Source organism: Daphnia pulicaria, chromosome 6 (assembly GCF_021234035.1).
Source record: "Daphnia pulicaria isolate SC F1-1A chromosome 6, SC_F0-13Bv2, whole genome shotgun sequence".
NCBI lineage: Eukaryota > Metazoa > Arthropoda > Branchiopoda > Diplostraca > Daphniidae > Daphnia > Daphnia pulicaria.
The window spans coordinates 20,472,976-20,484,326 of NC_060918.1; the positions used below are offsets into that span (position 1 = coordinate 20,472,976).

The 11,351-nt window shown below is 42.5% G+C and overlaps 1 protein-coding gene across 1 annotated transcript; it reads left to right on the forward strand.

Annotated features, from left to right (window-relative positions):
- The first annotated feature begins 793 nt into the window (after positions 1–793).
- LOC124341944 lies at positions 794–9,399 on the forward strand. The gene is made up of 3 exons (XM_046794907.1): positions 794–1,122; positions 6,158–7,249; positions 8,629–9,399. Exons 2-3 carry the CDS (start codon positions 6,778–6,780, stop codon positions 8,688–8,690), a joined length of 534 nt encoding a protein of 177 aa, XP_046650863.1. The 5' UTR covers positions 794–1,122; positions 6,158–6,777; the 3' UTR covers positions 8,691–9,399.
- Positions 9,400–11,351: the final 1,952 nt, after the last annotated feature.

Genomic DNA, 11,351 nt, shown 5'->3' on the forward strand with positions numbered 1-11,351 from the left:
AAAGAGACGAACCTATAGCCTAACGTCACCGTAAATCAATCTATTTCTTGCTATTTCTCTATTGATTCCAAATCAGATGGAATGTCTCCCTTAATGTCAGCTTGATTTGTTCCTGTTTTATGCTCCCAACATTGCGTCCTTTGAATGAAAACCTATGTACAAAAGAGGCAGACCATTTGTACTATATGAAATTCTTCTTTATTTGGTCACGTCTTTGTTGCCTTTTTTCTGCTTAGCATTCACGCACTATCAGTCTCATCTCGCAGACCCCCATATACTAAACTGTAGACACCCGCATTTGTATTCTTTTCTCTTCTCTCTCAAGTGTCGATGGAGCGAGATAGGTGAGCCAAGAAGACGAAGACTCTCCAGCAGGTGACGCCAATGCTGGATAAAAGAAGAAAAAAACCCTGATTTTTTTTATGATCAGAACTTGAAGAGAGACTAATATTCATTCAAACTGGTTACAAATATCTTATCCACAAGTCAATTAAAATTAAACAAATGAAAAATATAATCGTCTTAACTGTGGAGCATTGTTCCAGATCAACTCCAAAGTCCAAACTTCGTGTTATAAATATGGGTCTATTTTTTGGGCAATTGTAGTCGATAAACCTTTCACGATGAAGACAATCATCATGATGGAAATACGTCGAAATAGTTCGTCTGTCCGCCGCCTGGCCGTGCACGTTGGCTTGGCTTGGCTTCGTCGACACACCTGAGGATGTCGAGCGGGAAAAGAGGAAGGGCCAAGTCAACGAATCCTCGTGTAAAAGTCTCAGTACCGCGCAGACTTCCGTCGAGTCGAGTCAAGCGCTTCCGTCTTGTTACCCGTAGGTCTATACTATTGTACACTAACCTTCACGCTGCCGTACTGCTGTAGAAACGTTAGACGTTGGGGCGCATTTTTAGCGAAGACAATCGTGTTTCCTATTGGATTTCAGTGGTGTCGATTTCTGACATTTAGCACGCAACCAAAAGGCAGTAGCGCCAAACCATCAACGTCGTCGAGGAGAGGAGAGAAATCCGATCTGGAGCAGCGCAACGTATTGCGGTTTGGTTGTGCAGGTTGTCGAGTGTTTCGTTTTGTTGAATACCAACCAGCCAGCGAGCGTCGGTTAGGTAAGTGGTCGATCTTTTCCTTTCGAGTTGATATGCAGTACTCTGGGGGGGGGGGGGGGGGGGGAGGGGGGGGGGGCTGTGTCTGGGGGCATGTCCACGACGTGTCCATTTATTTTTTTTTAAATTCCGAAACTGGAGACATCAAAGATTCAAGAACTCCTCAGCGCGGTTGTTCAAAGCTCCCTTAATTGTCGTTCTATTCCTGTCGAAAGTCCGAGCTGGGGGGGGGGGGGGGGGGGGAGGGGGGGGGGGCTGTGTCTGGGGGCATGTCCACGACGTGTCCATTTATTTTTTTTTAAATTCCGAAACTGGAGACATCAAAGATTCAAGAACTCCTCAGCGCGGTTGTTCAAAGCTCCCTTAATTGTCGTTCTATTCCTGTCGAAAGTCCGAGCTATAGTTTAACCATTAAGTGCTATACTAGGCCTATTTACAAGGTGGCTAATTGCCGCAACAGCCAAAAAAAATATCAATTTTATCAACTAGAATAGTACATCCACGGCTTTTGTAACACAAATAGAGAAGCGCTTTTGCGCACTGTCCAGAGAGTATATACCAAATGAGTAAATGACTTATGCCGAGATGACAATGCGAATGTTCAACGTTCAGAACGTTAGGCCGAGTTTCTCCTCAGTTGTAATTTAACTGCATACATGTAGCTGAAGCCCACAGTTAATATTGAGTCTTATTTCTTAGAATGAGCTGTATAGAGCACAAACTTACTTGTAAATATACTAATAGGAGAAACAGAGCGGCTTATTCAACGTTATATATGTATTTTGACATGACATTGATCTTTCTTGTTCCGACTATTTCATTAGCTCTTTTCATTTGGGGGGTACCTAGAACCCAGCCCTTGACTTTTTATTTTAAAATTTGACAACGTTTGACTCTGAAGAGCACGCGTGAAAGCCAAACAAGAAAATAAGGACAAGGAGAGAGGATTTAGTCTATTTCGGTTCAATCAAATTGAAGATGTTGCACAATTTTTCTCGGGAACGACTACAATACGTCATCATCGTTACTCTACCGTGCTGTTTGAAAGTTTGTTAGACATCCCGTCCCTAGTCGCCAGCATTTAAAAAGAAAACGCTGCCTTGTTAACGACAATCATCCATTCTGCTCCACGCCTACATATTATCATTTGCAGAGAAGGGGACTCCATATTACGTCTAGCATATAATAATGTGCTGGAACTCCCGGTCGTGATTTGATTTGCCATACAAGGATATTTCAAATAAAGCAATAATGGGTTTTCAATTCGTGCTAGGTTCGTGCTGCTCCGGCATATATATATAGTATGTATAGGCTATAGGCTATATCATTCCCTCTCTGCTGTGTTCGCGGAACGTGTTTGCGTGGTATAGTGATGAAGGGTCGAAGGGTCGGTCCCGATTCTTATATCACCTTGGTATAAATTTGAATTGGAGAGTTGGAGAGTTTTGCGGCCACACCAAACTTGGATTATTACCGACACAGTCGAAGTTGAATTTTTGTTGCCATTTTTATCGCCGAGTCTTTGTGCTCCGTACAATTTAATTAAAGCGGCAGTCGAGAGAGCGACGAAAATTTTCTTTTATTTTTTTTGGTCGTAACTCGTAAATTAAGTTTGTCAGTTTTTATCGGGAAAAGAAAAGAAAATCTGAATTTTTTCTGGCAAGCGCATTTGTGTATTAGTCGCGCGCGCGTTGCCTGGGATTTTCTTTCATTTCGGTCGAGTGGTGAAGGGAGCCAATTATTTAAATCAATGCGACCCACTTAAAAATGAGGAACGAGCACGAGCTGCGCATATATATATATGCTATGCTGTATAATGTGTACGTATGCAAAGGAGCGCAGGAAACCCCAGAAAATGTCGATCGCGTCGAGTCGGTCACGCAGCTGCTCCATTAGAAATCGACGAGCGATATCGTTACAGTCAGTCGTCTCTTATAATTCTTCTTCTTCTGTTCCGAAAAGATATTGCGCATTATATCACCTATGTCTATATAACGCACTCCACCAGCACCTATATATCGACAGTGCAAGCAGATGACGAAATCTGTGCAGACCATCAAGTCCTTAACGGTCATTGCAATCGGGAATACATACATAAGTTATTAACGAGAATCTCCAGCAGTGTTTATTTATTCTCTCCTACATGCACATCAGTTTGATTCCGAGGTGGGATACGACGCGGGTGGTCCTTGGGTGTTGTTGTTATTCTTTTATTTGTAACACGGCGGGGTGTAAGTGTATAACTGGGAGGGGCGTTGGCATAGCATTGTTTGTGTGTCTAAAGGCTATTGTCTTGGTGGGTTCGTTCGGGAGTTGGTGTACACTATATATTTATGTATAAAGTTAACGGCGGCGTGAACCAGCGTGTTGATTGCTTCAATGACGAAGCCGTTTCACTGCACAATAGATGGGAAAAACCAAATAGCCAATCAGATCTACAACATTTCCGAACATTTCATTCTTATATTTTCTGGATTTTTCAAATTTTTTAATATACCATCGTCATTTTGAAAATGATAAGCGAAACTTAGTTCAATCAACCGATTGGGCGGGATAATTTAATAAGTATATTTTAGCCAATGCATGTGGTCGATATGAACGGCGCACCCCTGAAAATCCCGACGATATCTATACAGTCTACAAATCGTTTTTTTTTTTTTACGTCTTAGTCTCGTCAGGATCACCCCCAAAGTCCATCGTGCGGTATTGATTATAGGCCTAGAAGTCGTGGTCTATATAGTCACATCTCTATCTAGCCTAAATGTATCGCTCCTGCGTGTGTCTTATGTTTTCGCTGTTGCAGCCGGTTAATATTAGATTAAGTGTTGGCCTTATTCTCTCTCTTTTATATTTCTTCAGCTGGAAGTGGACGATGTCAATGCTTTATAGCTACAGCTCGTTTCAGACACTGCTGTTGGTTCCTGGCATTTATATGTTTCCTTCCTTTTATAGCCTTTTTTTCTTTCTTTCTTTCTTTTACGACAATATTAGCGCGACCAGGCACGTCACAAATGTCGTCAAAAACTGATGGCGACCACATCATCTCGTTTTTTTTTTTGCGGGACTGGTATATCAAAAAACCATTTCATTAAATGGCAAGAGGAGATGATGAGAAAATCCTTGTACATCATCAGTCTTTTTTGTTCGCTGGAATAGTCTATCATTTATTTCGTACGAGAGCTGTATAATATTATAACAAGTCTATCGCATTGCCGTCCATCTGAGTGTGTGTGTGTGTATAGGGTGGAAAAAGTTCTTGCACTTCATGCGCTATTCACCGCCAAGTTGATATTCCGCGCCGAGCACTCTTTGGCCCTGATGACCTGGCAATGCATGAAGGAGCGCGCACGGCGGCTTCGGCTTTTGTACAAGTCGTCAATCGAGATCCGATTGGCTCTCGGCGCGATTTTATTCCCTCTACACATACGTTGAGAAGTGTGCGCTGTATATATAGCTGTTATTGTGACGCAGGGCGAATGCCAAAAGGAGTGTCTTAAAGATTTATCTACACTTTTGCGTATTACATAGCTTGGAAAGAAGAGAGAGAGAGAGAAAGCTCGGGTATTTAGACAGACTGTGTGGCATTATATAGACGCTTCGGGTAATAAAGTTGGCCCGGGTGGGCGGCGCGACAGCTGGCAGTTGTGCTGTGTGTGGCGCCTCAGTCCCGCTGCTATATGCAGCAGCTTGTTCCATCCGCAAGCCCATCACCAAGCAGCAGCACACAGACAGTTTGTCTTCGTGTATAGAACTATTCGCTCCAGTGTGCTGTATAAATGGTAGACACACGTAATCTTTCGGTTCATCGTCATGACGATATATCTTGGCGGAAATGTCGTATTGTACGGTAATATTGTGTCGTTTGATTTTGATAGGTGGCTTCTCTCTTAGCTCCTTTTTGTGTAGACGCGCGCGTCATTGTCCATAATCTATATGGAGTCGTAGATATTGTTTATATACCTATACACACACAATGGCTCCCAGCCGACCTGTCGTCCTTTTCTTACATAATAAATAGCGGGGGGCTTACATCTATACCGTGGGTCACTATATACGGTTTACAACTTGGGCGGCCAATGTCAATTTCTAGGAAAAACTATACGCAAAATGAATTGCACATTTCCAAAGCTCAGCAGAAATGGACCTTAGATTTTGTTTTGAAAAGATGTTATTCACGTCATTTGTGTGAATGACGAACCCTTATTTATTACTCGACTGCTGGAACTGTTGCCCGGCCGTTCTTTGACGCGTAGTCGAGAGATCTGCGGACTCTTGTCATTCACGGACAACACATCACATATATCTTTGGGCTTTTCGGCCAACCGCCAGTCGCTATCGTGGATAATTCAATAGGTCGCCCTTTCGCCTTTCACTCGGTCGGCTGTCGATTGTCACGGGGGGATGAGGGTCGGTCGCTGCTGATGGCGTTGCGGTTTCCCTTTTTCCTTGCATGTCAGCAAACGGATCCATTATGGATAACGGCCCGTATAACCTCGTTGCTCCTACAGCTCCTTGTGCGCTGTTATATAGGCATCTATAGCCCTGCGTATCTAGTCGATTTCTCCCTATAGACGTTTCGTGTGGTTGCCTTTCACTCTCACGGCCCTTCATCAATCTTTCAACACACAATGTCGATCCCTTTCGAGGCTTTTTGTTTTTTGTTTTCCTTCTTTTCTTTTGCGGGAATGCGCATATTTGACACAATGTCGATAGGCTGATGCGCCGATGGGTGTCGGGCGCCAGCTGTATTACTATACTCTATAGGCGACGGGGGAAGTAAAAAAGGTGGACCTCTCTCCTCCTTTCGCCCAATTTCAATCAAGTCACGCACTGGCTCTGCTCGACAAGATATGACGCGAGCGTGTCGATTGTCACGTCGCTCAATTTCTTTTTGCGCAGAGCCTGTTATGAATATTATAATATAGAGACGCATAATATAGAGTCCATCAATCTATACGGGACGATAGTTTCCGCTCGATGATATTGACTTTTATATCTATCGCATTTTATTACAAATCCTCTTTCATTTGTTATTTAGAATCCTCCCACCAGCGAGAACCATCAACAGTATAGAGAAGAAGAGTATCGCGACATCAAACTGGCCCGGATGTCAATTCCATCGATCTGTCGCCGCTCGTCGTCCGTCTCTACTGATGGAATAGAAGCGGGCCGGATAAGCGCGACCCACCTCTTGTAGACGGGAGCGTGCGTGCATGAACCAAGGAGCCGAGCGTGTGCGGACTTCCGGCTCCGAGAAAATAAATAAATAAAAAAACCAGTGAACCCTTGAAAGAAAAGAAAGAAAAAGAAAAACCTTTTGTGAAAGTTGCTCCGCCACACAGCAGCATCTATTAAGCCTATTGCATTTATTCTCTGTCCACCAGCAAGTGAAGTGACCGTGAGTGTTCGGCTGCTGTGTTGTGTGGTCCTATAATAACATATAGACTCTGTTGGGTTCTCCTCTTTGGGCGCGGAGAGTTGGGTTACTTTGGCAACCGCCGGCCGGCGGAAGAGGCCCGTGAAGGGACGACGGAAAAGGGGAGCGACAGTGACACGCAAGAGGACAAAGCCGATCCCGTCACAAGAGGAATACTAGACGGACGGATATATACAGCAGTATAGAGGGGGTGTATAGCTGAGAAGTTGTGAGCGAGAGCGATGGAAATCCCCATGACGACGGCCGTCGTTAATGGCAGCAGCAGCAGCAGCAGGAGCTCAAGAGTCGAAAAGATGCTGATGTCGGACGGGCAGAGCCGAGTGGGACGTAACGGCGTCGTCGTCGTCGCCCGTGACGTCGCCTGTGTCTTCTCGGCCTGCCGTCGCTGCAACTACTCCCGCGGGACGAGTGCCGTCGCCGCCAGCAGGATGGGAGGATCAAGGCCTGGGGCAACAAGGCAGTCGACAAGAGCCAGGACCGGAGAAACAGAAGCCGAAAGTGATGCGGGAAGGAGAAGAATCAGCAACGACGTCGGGTGGTGCCCGCCAGCAACAGCAGCAGGAACAGCCAAGCCGCGACGACGGCGACGGCAGATCCTTCACAACGTCCTGACCCTTTTGCTCTTGGCGCTGGCGGCCTGTCGACCGTGTCACGCTCACGATCGTGAGCTTTCCGACACGGACGATGAAGATGGTAAGTTTCTATTTTTAACATTTTATAAGAAAGGGAATAGATGTATTAGGTTTCTCTCATCTCCAGCAGACTCTAAATAAAACTCTGCTGTGTCCGTGTATTTCTCGCGTTTTATTTTAGTCGGTTCGAATCAAACGACGGCGGCAACTCACGTTCAATTATTCATCTTCCGCCTAATAATTATTACGTCTTAATCTTTTCTCTCACTTTTTTCCCCTTTTGCCTTCCAAAAGTTGCGTAAAATTCGAATCATGGAAATGGGCTAAAACGAAGGTCCATTTATATGCGTATAGATAGGATAGATCCTTATTCTCCCCCCCCCCTCCTCTCTATCTGCCTGCCACACAGAAATTCAAATTTTCTAGAATAGTTAACTGAATCAGAAATGCAATTTCCAGAAAGAATTATGCGGGGGCGACGGGTAGACACGGAAATTTTATTTCGGTGGTCGACACATTTTCAACGCCGCGCACACAACGGCCTGGTAACCGGATGAAATCCTCAAATTGTCTCCCCCACCCTATTTCTTTGTCGCATTTCGTTTTCAAATCGATCGGGGAAAAAAGAGCGCCAAATTTAAATTTTTGAAACTTTTGTTTTATTTCGTTTTATCCATTCTTCCCGCGATATAAATCTACCGAGTCATTCAACAGCTATCGACAGTTATCAATTAGAAAGCTCGTGGGGCTTATCTTATCAGACATCTCAGGATTCTCATCGTCTCTTTAGAAAAACAAGAAAAATAAAAATACCCAAGATGGAAATCGCATTGATAAAATGGCCGTGTGTGCTGTGCTGCTGCGCTAGGAGCTCGGCTCTTTTTCTTCTCTCTGTTGTCCCCCCTCCTCTTCTTTTCCTTTGAAGTTTTAACTTACCTTAATGCTGTCTTTAACAATTGCTTTTGAAATGACGTCATCTACAGAGTGACTCGGCTTGCTTCGTTGCATTCACGTCAAACCTAACACACAGCAGCACAGCGGGCTCTCGCATATGGGGGGTCTGAGTTTCTCTATTACCTTTTATACGTCTAGTATAACACACCCCAGTAGAGAAAAAAAAATAAACTCTCCTTGTGTGCTCACTGTACAAAAAGGTCTCGAATACATGCGCGTCTCAAGTACCGACGAGCCCTCAAAAAAAGAGATAAGAAAGTCAATTCTCGTGCCGTCTGCTGCTGCTCTGCCGCCTTTTATTGTATAGTATATAAATAATATCTATTCTATATCTACATTTCGCTGATCATGTCTACTATAGATACTACGTCTGTTCCAATCATGCTGCGTCTTTGTTAACGCAAATCACTAACTTTTTTTTTCAAAAACAAACAAACAAACGCGCGGGATTTATAATATGTTGTATATCAAATACGTATATCAAAGGGAACGGAGCCCACGGCGTAGACAGCGTTCAACCGCCAGGTAAGGCGACTGATGATTGTTAGATATATTATAAGACCATGGATATGCTGGTCTCCAAATAATATTAGAGACGGATCGACGAATCCAATCCAATCAAGAGCACAATCCGCGCACGCTTTATTATTAGATACTATACCTATACCTGGTATCTGCCTTATACACCACGCACGACCAAATGTGTCAACAAGCAGCACAAGAAACTGCGATGTTCCAGCATGCGCATTCGAATCTATTATAATGCCGTATCATCAATTTTTTTGCATATAAAATTTCGATTTAAATCATTATTGCCTATTTTTAAAAAAATAAAACAAGCATTAAAATCTAGATAAACTTGCACAACTTTAGCCTATGACGATTTGAAATCTAGTGGTGCCCCCTGGTGGCATCCATAGCGGATCCCGCATTTTAGCCCCCTATGGGCAGACGATGACGATGACGATGACGATGACGAATTATGCCGGCCCGTAATAGGGCTTATTCACATCGCGAAAATTCAACTTCCAGAAATCTAGCAACGCATGCGTTTTGTAGTTTTTTCCGTTTACATGGAACATGGCAAAGGCCATAAGAAATCTAAGTGGCTTCAATAAAAATAATCCAGTGTTTTTAATTCGGAATATTTCTTCAAAAGAATTTCACAGTGCTCTAGGTAAGATATTGGTCGTTAATTTGATGTATAATTTACTAGGACTTAAAAATTTTTTAGGGCTAAAAATTTAAATGTTAAACTTTGTTTTGTTTTTTTTTGAGGGAAGAACGGGGAGAAGAGGGAGAATGGGAGGGAGGAGGGCGTACGAAAAAAAGGGGGACCCACGTTTCCTCTTCTCCCCCATTCGTCCCATTTTCTCTCTTCTCCCCGTTCTTCCCTCAAAAAAAACAAAACAAAGTTTAACATTTAAATTTTTAGCCCTAAAAAATTTTTAAGTAAAGCTTTAAGTATAGCTTTTTTAAGTATAGCTACGCCCACGATTCAAGCGGCATTTTAAGGAACCTTCTAAGTCCCTTGATTATTCCGGCTGATCAGAGGGATAGGGCGTTAGTCTACCTCTCCTGTTAGACCGTGCACATAGCTTCATTTAACACATTTGATTCGGCATACACTTCAGAAACAGCTTTTAGAAGTTTTTTTCCATTAATCTGTTCAGGGTAGGAATTCCACAACTCAAACAATTTTTTGTTTACAGAATCGGTTAGTTTCAGTGTGCGCTTAATCAAAGTGGAACCTGCTTTAACTGCCCATTCTTTTTTCAACCCATGGAGGGAAAATAGTTGAGTGAAAGGGAAGTTTATGATTTTAAAGGTTCCGTCGGCCGTTCAGTAGGCTATTCTTTTATCAGTGTATTCCACAGTATTTGCCGCCAATTTACATTTGCACAGTTGCCGAATCGACTTTTGCCGAATCGATAATTTCATAGGTGACAATTCGGCAACTTTGCCGAAACGGTTTTCGGCAATTTGCCGAAATGGTTTTTGCCGAATCGTCCAACAACCGACCTAAAATATGGACTTTAACCTGCAGAAACTATGGACTCCATCAGATGGCGTTATATCCGAAACACTGGACTTGGCGTCTAAAGTATGGACTTTATATAATTATAAACTTTATATAATGTATAAACTTGGCTTAGATCCGAATATTTTCGCTTAAGTTTTAAACGGTTAAACGATTATATCTTTTAATTAAATTTAAGCAATTCAAAAATTCATTCTGAATGGTGTATTGCGAATATTAATACACGATTTACAAGTTACATTTTGAACATTTCAAAAAAGGTTTTATTATTCTTGATTTGACATTTGAGAAAAGAAATAAAACAAAGTCATTTAACGTTTAAATGCAAGATGAGCAATACCAGAGCACTTTTTTGCACTTAATGGCAGATTCGGGTATGTTCTCGCATTCCGGATGGAAATATTCTTTGCAAATGTTGCACTGTACCATATAACGTGAAATTGTTTAGGAAGGAGTTTATGAAATCCAAAGTCGGGCATCCGACACACACAGAAGAGGGGAATGGAAATTTGTTTCTTTTTTGTCTCCAATTTGAACGCGTTCGGAGTCCTTCGGTTGGAAAAGGAATGATTGCGCCGTCGGAAATGCATTTCATTAGATGGGAGCGCATTTGTGACCCATCAAACCTCAATTCAGATGGATTAAATGAAAATGTCAAGGCTGTCGCAAATGCGATGGCATATAATCCGCAACTTCCGCTTTCTTTTTGGCTTTCGCATTACCCATTATACCCATTATTTTTATCCCTTTATTTTTTTAAGATATGGTAGTGGTTTTGTTAATAATGGAGCTATTGATCTTTTAGGTACACAGTATGAACACATTTCTCAAAAGAGGGAATTAATTTTAAATGTGCTGCAGAACCGCTTATGTCTCTAAAGACTGTTCTTGCCCTATACGTTGTTTTATATAAAAGCAAAAGTCAATTTAAAACAAATGAGATCTTAAGTATGAATCGACGATATAAAAAGCATAGCTCATCATCTGATAGAAAGCTTAAACCTATTAATTAAGCAAAAAAGATATGTAGCTCATGCTTCTCTTGCAGTTGGTGCTTTACTTGGACAACCCGAATTTTCAATTTTATCTTTAGAACCGGGTAAACTTAGTGAGAGTAATGTGGATATAGGAGGAAGGAATATTAGTTAAATTCGCAAATAGAAGCTTA